General features: G+C 35.7%; 1 protein-coding gene across 1 annotated transcript in view; it reads left to right on the top strand.

The window, feature by feature from the left end:
• Nucleotides 1-18691, top strand: part of KIAA2026 (KIAA2026 ortholog) — a 73323-nt gene that overhangs the window by 21292 nt on the left and 33340 nt on the right. Inside the window, exons 2-3 of the mRNA XM_021708695.1 lie at nt 6061-7478; nt 16360-16439. Coding sequence (XP_021564370.1) covers nt 6061-7478; nt 16360-16439 — 1498 coding nt within the window. The remainder of the gene's footprint in view (nt 1-6060; nt 7479-16359; nt 16440-18691) is intronic.

The following is an 18691-nucleotide window of genomic DNA, read 5'->3' as shown; positions in this document are numbered from 1 at the left end:
GCCAGGGAGGCGGGGAAAGGGGTGGCACGTATCGTCACTAAGAGTACCTGATCCCAAACCAGGCAAAGTGGGGACTAAAGGGAGGCCCAAATTGCACCTGTGTGATGACCATTTATGTACCTAATTCTGAATTGTATCTCACATCTTTAAAATAAAAGCTTTTCACTGCTTTTATTTTTAAAAATATTTTAAAAATAAGTGGTATGCACATGTGAAGTGCTGACAACAACAAATAAATATCTATATCTCTAGGGAGATTTCTGACACACAAGAAGTTCAAGCAAAGTTGGAAGGGGACAGAAATAGGTGTCAGCAATGTACGATTAAACAAGTAGCACTTGCTGCCTTGTAGAATGACTCTACTTATAAGATTCTTGAGGATACTGTTAGACATACCTGTATATAAAGGGTAGGCTATGCGAGATGAATGTGGTAATTTACTCGACTATAGTGTCCCTTTTCACTGTGTTCAAACATACCAAAACATCATGTTGGGCTGTTTAAACATACACAATAAAAAACTAAAAAGAAAACCTTGTCTATAATTAACAGCAGAATATTTAGAAAGAACATTCTACCATTTTCAGCACATAAAGAGAAGGGAAACTAAATTTCCTGGCAAGATGCACAGTATCTAGAAATGTCACATGAATACGATCCGCACATCACCTGACTAATATTCTTTGGCTTTTGAAAAGTAATTTCGCCCTTTGTACTTGGAAACTTCTCGTGGGCCACCTACCAACAACTCACCTGAATTTTTTCATGAAATAGTGAAAAACAAATTTCTTCATATTAGATAGTATAGCATTGGAACCACTTATTTGGTTATAATTATATTTGGCTTATAATGGAATTTTGGATTTGAGGAACTTATGATCAAAAAATGAAAATTTTGTATCTTGTATTTTTCTAACGTGTGAAACAGTGACATGCACTGCAGGGTCATTGATACATGTTGTATAATAATAATTTGTTTGACATCTTCCACCTTTTTTTCCTATTGAGCAATCAGTCTCATTTTCTTCCTCCCACATTAATAATACATAATTTACTGTCCAGTCTGTGCACCACTGTGAAAGCACTTCATATGTTCTCTTTCTACGTAATGCCAGCTGATTTTTTTTTAACACACATCTTAGTATATATTCCATCTCTTTATTTACACTTTGAATACTTTTAGCTGTTCTGGTAATTATGTCTACATTTTTATATAAATGTTTATGTTGCTATTTCTTGGTTCTTAAAAATTTGGCATTATCTGTTGGCATCCATCTGTAGAATTCTTTTGCAACTAATTCCATTGATATGGAAGTAATGTGCTCAATTTCTGTTCCTAATTTTGATCTCTTCTGCCTCATTCATTTTCTTACTTATTGTTGATTAATAATTTAGCTGTGTGTCATTTTTCCCCTAAAACTAGACATTATTACTGTTTTTTTCTATTTACCCATATGATTACCAATTTATGTGTTCCCAGTTCTTTTGCATTTTAGAATTTCTGTGATAATTTATTTTTCCTTAAGTATATGCTATGGAAGTATTTTCTCTATATATTCCTATTTGCGTCGCTTCTATTATTGTCTTCAAGTTCACTAATCTTTTCTTTGGCTTGTCTAATCTTGTCATTAATTCCGTTCTGTGTGTTTTCAACTCAAAAGTTGTGGTTTTCATTCCCTTGAAGTTTAATTTGGGTCATTTTTTTTGTCTCCTGTGTGTCTATTTAACTTTTTGGTGGAATTAAATATAGTTTTAATAACTGTTTTGATGGCCATCTGCTTCATTTCTGGGTCAATTTTGATTGATTTTTCTCATTGTGGGTCATTTTTATGCTTTATGGTATACCTGGTGGTCTTGGTTTAGATGCCAAACACTGTAAATTTTACCATGGTGGGTGATGGGCATTTTTGTATTTCTGTAAATCTTTTTGAGCTTTTTTCTGGAATGCAGTTAAGTTAGTTCAAAACAGTTTTTTCGTTTTGGGTCTTTTATGATTTGTGACTGGAGTCTAGAGCAACTTAGTTGAGTTTTCACTATTCTCTGCTTCCAAGGTAAGAGCTTTCTAAGTAGTCTATCAAATGTCACATGAGTTATGAGCCTAGTTTTGTAGTGTGACTGGAGGGAAATGACACTGTGTTCCCAGGTTTTATTTTGGAGGAGGGGGTGCCTTTTGAGAATGGGATTGTATTCTTGATTTGATTCTCAGGTCGAACGCTGTCAGTGTAAAGGAATGTTACTGATTTTAAGCATGATTTTGTATCCTGAGACTTGACTGAAGTTGCTTATCAGGCCTAGGAGTCTTTTGGTGGAATCTTTAGGGTTTTCTAGATATAGAATCATATCATCTATGAAGAGATAATTTTACTTCCTTTTTGGATTCCTTTAGTTTACTTCTGTTGCCCGGTTGCCATATGTTAAATAGGAGTGGTGAGAGTGTATTTTAAATAGTTCCAGGATTATTCTGATTTTAATTCTTTTTTTGAGATTTTCATTTCTCTTTTTTCTATTTTTATTTTAGATTCAGGAGATACATGTGCATGTTCGCGACACAGGCACGTTGTATAGGGTGGGGATTAGGTGTCAGGTGGCCCATTCTCTGGAGAGTGGCCATCACGCTCCATAGGGGGCTTTGGAACCCCAACCCTCCTCCCCGCCTCTCCCCTTGTTGGGGTCCCAGAGTCTCTTGCTGTTATCTTTGTGATAATTTGGCTCCTGCCTGTGAGTGAGAATGCGCGTCATTTGGTTTTCTTTTGTGTAATTGTCTAGAAGTGGAATTGCTGTCTCTTGAAATATCTCTCTTTTTTTAGTGATTTTTATTCTCATATCAATTTTGTTGACTTGTATTTTTCATAAAAATCGTACTTTTTATTTAGGTTTCCTCTTGGCATAAAATTGTTTGTAGTAGCTTTGTATTGTTTATACCTGTAGAATCTACAGGATAGCCCAGTTTTCATTTCTGGCATTAGGTGTGTATGTATGTGTGTCTGTTTTCTTGATCTGTTTTGCTTAGGAGGTTATCAGTTTCATTAATGTTTTCTTTTTTTTTTTTTTTTTTTTGAGTTGGAGTCTCCCTGTCACCCAGACTGGAGTGCAGTGGCCACTCCTGGCCACTGCAGCCTCGACCTGCTGAACTCCGGCGATCCTTTCGCCTCAGTAGCTGGAACTATAGGCGCATGCTACCACACCCGGCTAATTTTGATTTATTGTAGAGATGAGTTCTCGCCAAGTTGCCCAGGCAGATCTCAAACCCACGAGCTCAGGCAATCCACTTACCTCGACCTCCCAAAGTGCGGGATTACAGGCTGAGCCACCCAGCCCGGCCTCATTAATGTTTTCAAAGAACCAAGTTTGGGGGATTGATAATTTTTTTATTATGCACTTGTTTTCTGTTTCATCATTTTTGCTTTTTCTTTCTTCATTGTTTTGAGGATTTGATTTGCTGTCCACCCCTTTTCTGGTGTTTTTGAAATGAATTCTTATATATTGAATGTTCAGCTTTTCCCCATTTCTAAATAAGCTTTCTTAATCTGTAAGCTTTTCTCAAAGTCCTGCTTTAGCGGCATCTCACTACTTAAGATTATAGCTTCATTATTTTTAAAAATATTTGCTTCCTATTTGTTCCATTTTCTTTTTTTCTTTCTTTTGCCTTTTATTTTTTAATTCCATATTGAATATTTTATAAAGTCTTATTTCAGCAGGTACCATAGAAATTTTCACATTTATTGTTAACATATCAAAGTGTAAAATTATTTTTATCTTCTTTTTGGCTAGCACTAGGGCCTTGAAACACTTTCAAATTAAATCATTTTTGCCCAGCTAGTTTGCTATTGTTGTCATGTGTTTTAATCCTATCTTGTTTTATTTTTAAACTCTACAGAACATTTTTATCAATCTTTTATGTCGTGTCTATATAGGTATATTATTACTATGTAGTATTACTTTTTTGTTCTTTTCCCATTTTGAGTTTCAGTCAGGGATCACTGTCCTGCCACTGGAAGTACATCATTTGGAATTTCCTTTAGGTGGGGTCTTTTAATCACAAATATCAAGTTTTTGTTTGTCTGAAATATCCATTTTTATCTACATTTTTGAAAGATATTTTTGCTCTGAATGGAAATTTACACTGACACTTAATTTTCTAAGTTTAATAAAGCTATTTCATTTTGTGTTTCCTTCTATTATTGCTGTTGAGGAGTGTCTTAGTCCATTTTGCTTTGCTTTATAAAGGACAACTTATATTTATTTAGGGAAAAAAACCAGGCTGTACCAGAAGCATGGAGCCAGCATCTGTATCAGGGAAGGGCCTCAGACTGCTTCCACTCTGGCGGAACGCCAGGGGAGCCACAGTGTCACGTGGCAAGAGAGGGAGCAAGAGGGAGGGGGGCGAGGAGAGGGCAACCGGCTCTTTTTCGCAGCCAGTTCTCAAGGGAACTCCTAGGGCCGGAACTCACTCCTTCCTGGGAGGCACCAAATCATTCATGACCCACCGCCTCCTCGTGACCCAATACCTCCCACCAGGCCACACAGAAAATTTTTCTTGCAGTCTCCTAGTTGAGAATGGGGGTCCAGGACTGTTGTTTCTGGGTACTTGCCTACTGAGTGTGTGTTCTTTTGGAGTCTCAGCTCTGTAAAGGGGAAGCCAAATTCTGCCAGCATTTGCATTTCTCTGATTGATAATGAAATGGGACATCTTTTTGTGTGCTTTTGCTTATCTTAAAAGAACTGTCAATTCAAATTTCTTTTTGTCCATTTTTAAATTGGTCATTTGTCCTTTCATTGTTAAGTTGTGAGTACTCCTCATATATTCTATATACAAGTCTTTTACTAGGTATCTAAAAATTTGCAAAAATTTTTTCCCATTCTGTGAGTTTTCTTTTATCTTTCTTGGTTTGATGGCATCCGATTTGTTTTTTATTTTGTTGCTTGTGTTTTGGGTGTTATATCTAAGAATACATTGCCTAACCTAAGATCACGAGGATTTGTGCCTATCTTTTCATCTAATTTAATGTTTTTAATTAAAATTTTAATTATAAAGGTGCCAATAAATAAACTAATTTTAAGGGGTAAAATAATCACTCATGCCGGGCTTGGTGGTTCAGCCTGTAATCCTAGCACTTTGGAAGGCCGAGGCAAGCGGATTGCCTGATTCCACAAGTTTGAGACCAGCCCGGGCAACTTGGTGAGACAATAAATAAGAAATTAGCCGGGAGTGGTAGCTTGCACCTGTAGTTCCGCCTACCTGGAAGACTGAGGTGGAAGGATCGCTGGGGCCCAGCAGGTCGACGCTGGCGTGGCCATGCGTGTGCCACTACACTCTAGCCTGGGTGACAGAGTGAGACTCCAACTCAAAAAAAATGGTAAAACAAAACAAAACACTCACACTCCCATTAACCAAAGGGTTAGTTTTGCAATACTGTCATCTCCTTGTTCAGAATATGCACATTTTCATTACTGCTGTTATTTTTGAAGTACTGTGTTATATTCTGACACTTCTGTGTTTATGTGATACACAATTTTAATTTTTAAGGCTACATAATATAGTCAGTTCATTTTTCAATTGTTGTAATAGAACTTCTTTATAGTTTTGCTTTTCTTATAAAACTCCAGTTAAAATCAACAAGCACATAACTTCTTGCTTCTGTTGAATTGTTTTCTTAGTGTAATTTTCTAGGAGTAGAACTACAGGGTCAGAAGATGTAATCATCTTTACAGCTCTGTCTGAAGTCATGTTACTTCTAGAAATTATAACCACATTTCACTGTGCTTTTATTTAGTAAGCAGAGTTAATGGCATTGTAAGTTGAAGAATTTGCCTGAGGACAATGATGTCAGTAGTAATCCTCCACCAGTAAAACTCAGGGTGAAGTGATATGTGTATTTCTTCATTTAAAAAAAAATGATACTTTTGAATGAGTACTTTGTACTGATATTGAAAAATTAGAGCAGTCAGTTGCCTTGTTGACTGAAGGTAAATATAACATACTTAAAAATTTAGCGTATTTTATGGTATTGTATACTCTACTTTAAATAGCAGTAGTATAATTTATTGAATTTTCTCTAGGATCCGGGAGCAGGAACGAAAAGAAGCTGAAGAAGCTAGTCAAAAAGAAATAGAAGAATGGGAAAGAAAACTTCTAGCACAAGCAGCTCCAACTTGCATGGAGACCCTGTGGGAAATTCCTGCTATCGGACACTTCCTTTGTTTAGCCCAACAAATTCTCAATTTGCCAGAAATAGTCTTTTACGAACTGGAGCGTTGTCTTCTGATGCCTCAGTGTAATGCTTTTCTGTCGAAAATAATGACGTCTCTATTAAGCCCTCCCCACCGCAGACACACCTTGCATCGACGGCCTGCTCTGCCTTACAGGACCTGGGAAGCAGCACTGAGGCGGAAGGTGCAGCAGTGGTACGCTGCTGTAGGACAGACCGAAAACCCTGACAACTGTGCCGAGAAGCTCGGACTGTGCCCTCAGTTTTTTAAAGTTCTGGGAGAAGTCAGTCCATTGGAAGAAAAACCTTTTCACGAACTACCTTTTTACCAAAAAGTGTGGCTGCTTAAGGGTCTCTGTGACTTTGTGTATGAAACACAAAAGGAGGTTCAAGATGCTGTACTTGGACAGCCCATCCATGAATGCAGGGAAGTCATCCTTGGCTACGATTATTTGGAGAATGCTTACGTACACTTTCCACAGTTCTGTGGTGCCGATGTACGAATTTATAAACAGAGACCCTTTCAGGCCCCAGAGTTTCCAATTCCACCCATTAAAATACAAAGAGTACCTCGGATTAAACTGGAGAAGCTGAAGTGTAACTACATGAGTACAAGTAATGGAGAACACAGATGTGGTCAAGAAGGCCTGTCCTCTGCCTTCAAGAAAGAACAGGAAATCAGTTTTGATACAGCTTGCTGCCCTGCTGAAAGGTGTTTGGATAATCATGATATCTCTGTTGAAATGGAAGTAAAATCCAGCTATGAGATTAGAATTCGCAGGCCCTTTGAAATGAAAAAAACTGGCTATTGTAAAGAAAATTTAGAGAAACCAGGGAGTCCAGGGGAAGTTACTGGCTTTGGAGAGCCTCTCAGTCCAGGTGAAGTAAGATTTATAGAAAAGCAGGAAAAATATGATGAAGCTTCGAGGATAAAGACTGAACCCAATCCATTAAAAGAAAATACTCTAAAATCTTGCCAGATACATGTAAATGGAAGTCACAGTGATCATCCAGAAATTAACTGCCACAAAGTTGTAAGGGACATTCTATTAGAGCAGTCACTACAGAGCCACAAGAAACTCAAACTAACTAAAATGAGGGCAAAAAAGAAGAAAAAGAAAAAAAAGAAATTGAAAGATGTTTTGAATGAAAATATACAGAGAAAGCGTGAAAGTCTTCAGTCTCTTGCATTCAAATCTTACAAACCTGAGATCCAGAATAAGCTATTGATCATCAAAAAGAAAGCAAAGCACAAGAAGCACAAATCTGGTAAGCTAACACAAATAAGTGATAATTACCTCTGAGTATAACTCAAATTGTTCTTTCAATGATATATCATGGACACTGTGATTGACAGAATGAAATGCACATGCATCTATGTGTGTGTTTAAGGGTCGAGTTTTATTTTACATCTCATGATTTACAAACCCAAAGCGGAAGAGATTTATTTTATTTATTAGCAAAAAAATACTGGTGCAGTATATTTAAATTCAATTCTCAGTTGAGCATGTTTGGACATTATATTTTTACCTTTCTCTGGACCAATTTCTCCATAATTCCCATCACCTGGACGTGTTTTTTTCCCAGGCTAGAGGCAGTACAGGGTAGTAGAACAAGCACTGATATCATTCCCAGGACTAAAGTTCATAGCAGGTATTCTTAAAACCAAGGCTGGTCAGATTATCTTCCTGGGTTTATTTTTTTCCCACTTCATATATTTTTCCAGCACTCTGTTTTCAGTATACATTTTTGTATTGACAAAAGACGTGAAATATAAGAAAGAACTTATATCGACCGATAAGACATTAAACATATTTCTGTAAGAAAGGACTTTTAAGCTTGTCTTTCACCAAATTTAAATACCCTATATGTTTATCTCCAACTTGTTTAAACAACCAAAAAATCCTATACAGTGTTCAGTGGTTGTTTGCTCTATTTTTTAATTGCTCAGGCGCTTTGGCTTTTCTTGTCTTTTAATCAGTTTATGTCTCATTTATCAAGAGGATATGGTAAACAAAAGCAGATGATGATCAGCTTCATTAACTCTAATAAGAAATGGCTTGACTGGGAAAAAAATCAGAATTGTCTACCAAGATGAGCTGTGGTTTATCATCATTTTTTATGGATTTCAACTTTTTCTCCTCTCAGTAGATTTGGCAAAAATTTGCCTAGTTCGCAAATGAAGAAGTGAAATTTTGTTTAGGTAATATGGTTGGTATTCTACTTTAGTTATTTAAATCATTAAATACAGTTAAATGTGTTTTAAGCTGGGCTCGGTGGCTCAGCCTGTAATCCCGCACCTTTGGGAGGCTGAGGTAAGTGGATTGCCTGAGCCTGCGGGCTCGAGACCCGCCTGGGCAGGCGAGACCTCATCTCTACGATCAATCAAAAATCAGCTGGTCATGGTAGCGCGTGCCTGTAGTTCCAGTTACTTGGAAGGCTGAGGCAGAAGGATCGCTGGAGCCCAGCAGGTCGAGGATGCGGTGGCCAGGAGTGGCCACTGCACTCCAGTCTGGGCGACAGAGAGACTCCAACTCAAAAAAAAAAAAATGTGTTTTAAATCATGTATATAATGTATCATTGATAAAGAAGATAGATTAAAATTTACTACTCAAAACAAGCTTAATTTGTTGGCTGAAAGTTTCAAAGTGGTCACTCAGGCGATGAAAAGTTACAACTTTTTAAAAGTAACTTTCAGAAATAAGCCTTTAAAATTTTACCAGCAATCCATTAGTTTTTCTTGTATTTAGTTTTATGAATTTGGCAAATTCACATTGAAATGTCAGTCTTTAAAAATATTAAATAAGCCAGGCTCGGTGGCTCAGCCTGGAATCCTGCGCCTTTGGGAGGCTGAGGTGAGTGGATTCGCCTGAGCCCGCGGGTTCGAGACCCGCCTGGGCAGCGAGACCTCATCTCTACAATAAATCAAAAAATCAGCCGGACGTGGTGGCACATGCCTGTAATTTCAGCTACTTGGAAGGCGGAGGTGGAAGGATCGCCGGAGCCCAGCAGGTCGAGGCTGCGGTGGCCAGGAGCGGCCACTGCACTCCAGTCTGGGCGACAGAGTGAGACTCCAACTCAAAAAAATAAATAAATAAATAATAAAAATATTAAATAATTTTTTAAAATTAGAAATAGCTTCAGTTCTACAGTACGTGGTACTTTATTAATACCATTGTAACCTAAAACCTTTTATTGTTTATTCATGTCACTACTATTTTTGTATTCAAAGGCAATGATGACTTATGGTGGTTTATAAAATAAAATAGACACTGATGTAGCTTCTAAACAGATTATCCAAGTAGCACAATAAAAACAGTACTAAATAATAGATTAAAATGAATGTATATTGTAAGCAAATAAAGTATTACTGCATTTTTAAAATCAAAACTATGTTTGGAGATCAGAGAGAAAGTCTGGAGGTAGACAAGTGAGTGAAAATATTCAGAAGACAAATTCATCAAGTATTTGTGTGCCCTCAAAGCTCGTGCAGTTGTGAGGAGAAGTCTTATATGCACAAAATAGAAGAAAATCATACACTTGTTTGTATACTTCCTCATTGTATTCTCAGAGCAAATTTTCAGTGACGAAAACGTTTGGGTCTGGCAGGTATACGTTCTCTCTCACTTGTTAGCACTGAGTAAGCGTAGATCAGTTCCCAGTTTTTTCATTGGACACTGGATTCTTTACTGACATGACAATGTTACATAAAATGTTATGGCAACAACCAAACGTTTGTTTTCTGCGCCTTTCAGCCTGCTTGTCTTTCTGGGACTTTGCCCTGTTCTCCTTGATTAAATGTGCAGCGCCATGACCTTATTTATGTAGTCAGTTTGGGACATACCCTAGTCAAGTGCTTTTTTGCTCAGTCTCTTTAAAAGTGAACTCCATGATCATAGGTGTGGGAAATGGAACTTTTATAGATTCACAATGTGCATTAGTGCATGTTCACCATACATTTTTCAAAACTCGTATAAAATTTGTTTAGAAGTTCAGGAATCTTGAGATTTTAGATGGGTATTATAGTGTATACAATACTTATCAAGTGACATCCCCAGTGGGGTTTGGGGCACCTCTGTCATCAAACACATAATTTCTACAGAAAAATGTATGAATAAACTAAATAAAATGAAGACTATAGAAAAACCTCATAACTGTTCAGGTCAGGTTTTGTTGCCATATAAATTATTTTTAAGACTCACTTTTAGAACCTTGTGGACTTCTGAATTGTGGATAAGTGATTCTGAGCCTGTATGTTAAAGACTTTGGAAAACCTTGAAGAAAACTGTTTAATTTCATTTAATGTAGTATTTTTTCAAGTTTATTTTAACACAGAGCTTTCCTTCAAGTAATAGTTACCAATAGCCTATGTATTCCATAGAATGCACTTTGGGATAAGCTATGTCATCCATGATTGATTTTCACTTCACTTAGTTTGTACTAAATTCTACATTTGTTTCATCTGGTCCATATGTCGATTACTATAGGCTTTAATTTTTGATGATATCTTCAAATTTAATAAGGCTTATTGGGATGGGAGATGATTTTTAATAGAATGCCCAAAGACAAATTGGTTGAAAATGATTTGATAATTTTAGCCCACTATGAGCCAGTTTTGGCAACTTTTAAGCCTTTGTGTATATTTTTCAGAATTGGGGTTTTCTTTCTCCCTTTTAAATTTTGAATTCATTTTTAGTCATTTAGGTCTATTTCTTACTACTGAAAGCATTATAGAATAAATAGAAGATTTTGGAAACAGTGTAATGTCCATTACCTCATGCTCTGTATTATATGTTTTATTCAGTGCATAGAACAAGAAATTAAAAGTCTTTCTTTGGTGGTCTATTTTCACAATTTAAAATTATGAAGCACCAGGTACTTCTCCTTCCTAATAACTTACTTCTTACATTTACTTATAAGTACAGTAGCTAACTTGCGTTTACTTCTGGCCTATTTTTATTATTGTCTTCTCTGTATTCTATAACATTCTTGAGGACAGAAGGATTATTTCTGGTTTTGCATTCCTGGAATTTTAGCACAGTGACTGACTCATTGTTTAGGATTCTATTGAATAAATGAATGAACACATATAATATGCTTCACCTAGACGTAACTAAGATTGACCCCTAATATGTATCTTTCCTATCCTTTTCAAGGCATATATATTTGAATAGGATTATAATATATATACTGTTTTACAATCTGCTTTTTCCTCACATCTCAGTATATCATGAACATCTTTATGCAGTAAATAGGTTTCTGCAGCACCATTTTAAATGACTGTGTAGGGATTTTGTTGTGTATATACTTTGTAGTTCGTTTAACCAGCCTCCTTATTGGACATATTGATTGTTTTCAGTAGTGTACTGTTATAGATTATGTAGAGCAGGTAAAGTTGGCTAAATGAATTATAAATTGTTAAAATTAAGGGGCTTCTTATAAAACCTGGGAAAACACAAAGATGAGTACAGATGAATTTACAATGATAAAAATCTTATGGTGTTTTAAGTTACTCGTTTTCAACCAGTTTGGTTTGGAGGGTTTTCCTCCCTCAAATAGTCATTATTTTCAACCAAATCATTTTATGGTAGTGCCTCTAAAATTACTATAATAGATAAAAATAAGTGGTCTTATTCTCAGAATTGAAGAAACTCAATTTTTAAAATGGCCAATAACCTCATAGGTAAAGACAGCACAATGAAAGATCAAATAGAGGAAAAATCAGCATGTGCTGTGGTAGTCTGGGAAGGTTTCACAGAGGATGAAGAACTTCGAAGAACAATAGGGATTGGGTAGGTGAAAAATGTTTAATGACATAAGCAAAAAAAAAAAAAAATAGCTGGGCATGATGGCATGCACCTGTAGTCCCAGCTACTCAGGAGGCTGAGGTGGTAGAATCACCTGAGGAGGTCAGGGCTGCCCATACATTGTGATCATGCCACTGCTCTCCAGCGGGTGAAAGACTGAGACCTTGACTCAAAAAAAAAAAAAAAGCGAAAGCATGGAGATGTGAAATGTCATTGCAAAAATTAAAGAAAAGCTCTTGTGGAAAGGTTGAGGGTTTAGAAACTGTTTGAATAATGAGGATGCCATTTTGTAGTGATATCTTTCTAGGTGTGTGGTGCTATTTTAAATAATTGAATCTAGAATCCAATGCAAGGAAGTGAACTTTGCAAGAAGATATATCAGATGTGTAAAAAGCAATGAACTGTTTACAGGAAATGACTAAGAAAGTAGTATAATCTAAAACGTTTGATTATTTCCAGGCCTATATTTCTGGAAAGGTTATATAGTTCTGTACTGATAATTATGCGTGTCTTTATGGAGAAAATGTTTACAGTGCTAACTGAAGATTCCAGTATATAAGAGAGTGAAAGATTGCCTGTGCTCCATGTTGGTTTATTTTTTAATTCCTTCTACTTTTTCCCTGAAAAAACTCATACTCTTAGAATTCCTACCGTGGGACAAGCACTAAGACTTCATACATATTATCTTATTTAATCTTCACAAAAACTCCAAAAAATAAATGCTATTATTATTTCCCATTATATAGATTTTTAAAAATTGAGGTATGAAGAGGTTTATTTACTTGTCTAAGGTCAAGTACAGCTAGTAAGTTTCAAGATTAGGAGAAAGGATCTTGCAAGGAAAATAGGACACCCTATTAAAGAACTATAAAAAAGAAGGCGACAAGAGTTAGATGAAGGGGTAGGAGACACATTAAAAAAGAAAATTCTAAATCCAGATAAGGACTGATTGACTTTTCTATCACATTGATAGAAGAAAATTCCACTTTGAGAGAGATGTTGCAATAAGTAGCAGAATTTGGCAACTAATTCAATATTCTAAGTTAAAGGGAAAAGAGAAATGGGTGTTCAGGAGTTACTCAATTATGTGATAGAGTTAAAGAATTACCAGTATGATGAGAGATTTGCTCATAGGCAAGGAGGGTGGAAAGAAAATCAACTGCTGTTAAAGTTAAATTGCTTACTTAGAGATAGAACATTCCAGAAACTTATATAGAATATAAATGTTAGCTGAAGACATGCACATTTAGTAAATAAAAGTCAAATTTATACTCTAGTCCTGTGACTTTATATCTCATCAGTTTCTTTACTTGTTTATAGCCTTTTCATCTGTGAAAAGTGAGGTAATACCTACCACTTTGCTGTATTGTCATAGAGATTAATTAGATTAGCAAACGCTTAGCACCTCACATGGAGCCTAGCACATAGTTGCAATCAATACATGGTGACTATGATTTTTTTGTGAGGTAGAATTACATAATGGAAGAAGCTTGAACTTTGGAGTTAGAATCTCTGGCTCTGGTGCTTACTTACCTGCGTGACACATGAGTAAATTAATCTTTTTATTCTCGGTTATCTCACATTGCAGTTGTGTATTACAGACCTGGCAGGATTGTATTGAGAATTAAATAAGATAATTTAATCAACTCGCTTTACTAAATATCTGACATACAGTAGGCTCTCAAATGTTAATCTTCTTAACTGCTACTACTGTCATGTTGTTTAGACTCTTTGATAAATTATTTAAAGTCATTGTCAATGTTTTCCTCACAATGTGTAGACTCAAGTGGACCCTCAGAGTTGTAAACAATTACTTGCCTCCCTTTTCCTACTCCCAGACTAGGGAAACTTCTGATAAAAAGTAGAATTAGAAGAGTCTTAGAAGAGTCACTGATAAGAACTTATTGTGTGCTAAATAGTGTAAATACAAAGTGAATAATGTGATTTCTGTCTCCATTAATTCATAATGTAGTAAGGAAGAGAAATACATGAACAGATCATTACAACGCTCTATGATAAACGTTACAGTCATTGGTTTTTGTACAGAGTAGAATGGCAGCTTAGAGGACATGCACAAGAAGAACTAAATGAAGTAAGTAAAAAAAATTTGAGGAAGGGTAAATGATAACAAAGGTTTTCTGTTCGGACTCTTCTCACCATAGTTTAAAATAGCGAAAGCAGATAACAATATTTATTGATCACTTTCCACATGCCTAGCAGTAGTGTAAGGTTTTTGGCATGTAGGAACTCATTTAACTCTCGCAAAGTGGGTAAGATTATGATCCCTGTTTTATAGATGAAGAAACAACACAAAGAGACACAGCAATCGACTCAAGGTCCTGCAGCGAGTAGGTGGTTGTAGCAGATATTCAAACCCAGGTGATTTGTTCTGAAACTCAAGCTTAGGACCAATACACAGTGTGACCCCCAGTTACCTCGTAACACTAAAGCGTCCTGATGGTTTGGTGAACTGAAACACCATAACCTGAACTGAAACATCCTAACCCACTTAAATAGTCTCTGCCAGCACTGCTAGAGTGAACTGAGAATTTAGTGTGCCTAAGTTGAGTGAGTACCTGTGTGAAAACATTATGCAATTTATGGGACTGTCAAGGGTGACTTGACCTCTGTTGTGCTTATAAATGGATAAAAAATTCAAGGCTTTATAAAGCTAATTAGAGAAGTGCTGAGGGGAGAGGTTGAGAAGAATTTCATTTTTTTCAAATTGCTGTTTTTATAACACTTCCCAGACTTAGGTCAGAAGACCATTAACTCTTTTCCTAGAAGCTCTAAAAAATGGTGAAGGTAGTGTATAGAGGAAAAAGCATTCAAATTGAGGAGTCCCCTTGAGTGCCATGCGGCACTCAATTTAGAAATCAATTACTCACTGTATTGTAGAGATACAAGAATTTAATCACTTCTCCCTGATTATTGCTTGTTTAAGCAACCTACCCACTTACCTATTTTTATAAGTTCTGTTGTAAGGTGCTGTGTAAGCACAGAAGCAATAATAGTGGTGAAAAATGTATATTGGGTTGTTTTAATTTATTATATCAAATGACAGCAGGTTGATTCTTATTAAAAGTAAGACAGTAAAACCCATGCAAACCTTAGCAACTCAGAATTTGCAATTCAGTCATAGTATACATGGATTTTCTTGACTCAGAAGTTAGACATTATCTAAATTACAGGGCTGTGGCATTAAAAAGGAGTACAGAAGTTAAAACAGTTGTATTGTAAACTGGAATTGTGTCATTTGAGTTGAATTGACACCTTTTATGCAGGAAGAACATGTCTCTATAGGAAAATGTTTGGAAAGGAGCATTAGAATTATGTACAGCAGTGTTACCTTACAGACTTACACATTTTCCCTTTTGAAAAAAGGGAGTAACTTTTAGGCACATTTTAGCTTGCAAATGATTGTGAACAAATTTAATATATAAGTATTCCTGTGTAATTTTAAGCCCTTACATAGATTGTAAACTCCTTGAGGGCTGAGTCTCCGTTTTATAGTTCCTTGTTGTTCTCATAAATTGTACAGTGTCCTGTGTCTAGTATTTTTTTTTAGTAATTAACAACAATAAATTTTTTAATTGATTTTGCTAGTTACAGATTAGGGAAAAACATACTTTGACATACTTCTTACTAAAAACATATTTTGTGCTTGTATAGTTTTTTTTGTCAAGTTAAATACAAAAAGTAGATAAATTTCCATGTATGCTATGAATTGTATTTCTTTAAGAACATGAGATTTATTTTTCCCATTGATTTCTGATTCCACAAACAACTAGGCATACTTTAAAAGGAGATGTTTACCTTGTTTTAAAAGTTTGGAAATTGATACTGCCAAGGGCAGCCCATTAGGTGAGTGGAGAGGTAAAGGAATAGAAAAACCTTGCTTCCTAAGCTGCTAAGGGAATTTTCACACTAGGTTGGCTAGAGACCTTAATCTTCAGATATGGTTCCTATGCAAGTTCCTGACTATGCAAGTCACTGCTGAAGGTAAGATTTTTTTCCCTATGTAGTCTCATTTTAAGTTGTGAATGTAAGTTTTTAACTGAGCAGTAGTAATGTGACTTTTTTTTCTGATACTGCAACACATTGAAGATAATAATAGTTTGGTTCTTACAAAAACAAAATAGCTTTGTTAATATGCTAGTTACAGGTAGTTATAGTTTAATGTTTGCTTTTACTGTGGCTTGTTTTGATTCATCATTTTTATTTGACTAACTAGCTGCCATCTGTTAGTTACAATTTAACTTTCAAGGCTCTGTGTAATTTGGTTTTTGTTAATGAAGTACTATAAACAGCATTATGAAGCTTTTCTCTTTTAATCTTGAAAGGAAAAAAATCCATATCTAAAAAAGCAATCACAAAGAAGAGGAAAACGGTCACCAAGTCACCTACTGTACCAGAATTTCAGGTAAATGTTTCAACTTTGTCTCAAAATGTGTTAGTTTAACTTTCTGTTTCAGTGTTTGTATCATTCCTCGAGAGATTGGCTGAATTCCGAGAAACCGTAACACACATACTTTTAAAGAACTGTTTCTGACTAGAACTTTTTCCCCTGTAAGTACTGATGTAGCCAAGATTTAATCTGCTAGTTTTCACAATTTTTTGCTTCTGTTTTTGTCTCTTGCTAGGCAAAAATCTCTTGTGTATTCTAACCTCTACTAAGTTTTGTAGAAGTAGTTTAATAGAAATATATATATATGCTGTGTTTGTTTATAATCTCATATATTTAAAGTATATGTGTAAATGAAACTCTTCCAAGAGCAAATCATAATTTGAATATGGTCATAGTGCCTAGGCAATCCATTTTCATTTATTTGGGCACTGTAGAAATTATAGATTTATTAACTTGAAAAATACATCTTTTAACACTTAGCTGTATATGAACTGAAGAGAGAATTAATAAAGGTTTAAGTAAAGTAAAGGTGAATTGAAATGGTCTTCAAATATTTCAGCAAAAAGAAAAAGTAATTATATGTACTGCTGTATGATTAAATAGAAAGCTTTTGTTTATAGCCAATACTAAGAATAAGCAGAGACTCTCACACTAATTAAATAATGATTTTATTTTCTAATTTATAAAGGATGTGTTTTCTTTAACAAATGACACTTCAAAAAATTTTGGTTATTAAATTGTCCAATCCATTTCTATAAGTTTTATAAGCTCACACCTAGTTGCCAAAAGATAAAAGTTATGTTAAAATGAATTTGTAAGTCTCAAGTCAAGTAGAGGTGAAAATAACGGGTCAATAATTAAGAAAATACCATTAATATATAATGTGAGTTTAACAGTTACATATATCCAAAAGTGTGGACTCATCTTTTTCAGTAATAGTCCTATTTTGGAGTGTATTGTTGTAGAAGTCACTAATAAAAATTTAATATTTTAAAATCAACAGTGAAAGAAAATAGACATTTTTCTTTCTGTAGTATAGAATAGAGTATTTTTTTTTTTGAGTTGGGGTCTCACTCTGTTGCCCAGACTGGAGTGCAGAAGCCACTCCCAGCCACCGCAGCCTCGACCTGCTGGACTCTGGCGATCTTTGCATCTCAGCCTTCCGAGTAGTCGGAATTACAGGTGCACGCTACCACGCCTGGCTAATTTTTTGATTTTGTTGTAGAGATGAAGTCTCGCCTGCCCAGGCAGGTCTCGAACCCACGAGCTAAGGCAAACCACTCACCTCAGCCTCCCAAAGGCTCAGGATTATAGGCTGAGCCACCGAGCCCGGCTAGAATAGAGTATTTTTTTAATGACATTCTTAGGATGAGTTACAAACATTTCTACAAAATTATTTTATATATAAACTTGGTTCCAGCATATGCAATTAAAGAATGTGATTTTACTGTTTACTCAGAAGCCTTTCTAGCATTGCTTGTAACATATTGTTTAATGCTTTAATATTGTATCTTCATGCTCTGCTGATTCCACACTATTCATTGCTACTTCTCCCACTCAGTCCATCAGAGTATTTTACCCTGGGAATAGAGCTGTTAGGACAGACCTGGCCCACTGTTAGTCTTTTCTCCACGCCCACCTCAGTGGATAGATTTTTACATGGAATTAGTGGCCTAGACTACATAGACAGTGCTTTTTAATATTACAGATGGTGTTCATTAAGGAGGCATGAAATCAATGTAGTGGATTGTATGACCAAGCATTTCTTTTTTAAGTTAACAAAATTACAATTGAAAAGGAATTATCAGAGTGTATTACATATAGTAAGTGTACCACATATAGCAATGTGAATATTTATAATGAGATGTATTGTTTCATGGAACTTGGTTTCAGTGTGTGTGTACACAAAGGCATGCATCGTAAAATGTATTTTTGACCATGGCTCATAGACAGAAATGTTTGAAAAGCACTGTCTTAAGTGATGCTTTTAGCTATTGACCATTCAAAACTTAAGGCCAAAAGTACATGTTTTGCTAGATTGTGCTGTTTAAAGTAAAGTCCTCTTCTTAGTCCTTGGGGTGTCTAAAAGAGAGAGAGAGAGAGGTCACTAGTCTCATGAGAACAGTGGTTCTTATTTTCTTCCTTCCTTTCTTTTTTTTTTTCTTTTCTTACTCTGTCACCCAGGCAGGAGTGCAGTGGCTCAGTCACTGCTCACCACAGCCTCAACTACATGGACTCAGGCAGTCATTCTGCCTCGGCATCCTGAG

The sequence above is a fragment of the Carlito syrichta genome, unplaced genomic scaffold (genome assembly GCF_000164805.1).
Source record: "Carlito syrichta isolate Samal-C Ts95f unplaced genomic scaffold, Tarsius_syrichta-2.0.1 Scaffold143566, whole genome shotgun sequence".
Taxonomy (NCBI): domain Eukaryota; kingdom Metazoa; phylum Chordata; class Mammalia; order Primates; family Tarsiidae; genus Carlito; species Carlito syrichta.
The sequence above is the reverse complement of the archived record's forward strand: the minus strand, read 5'-3'. Positions and strand labels throughout refer to the sequence as shown.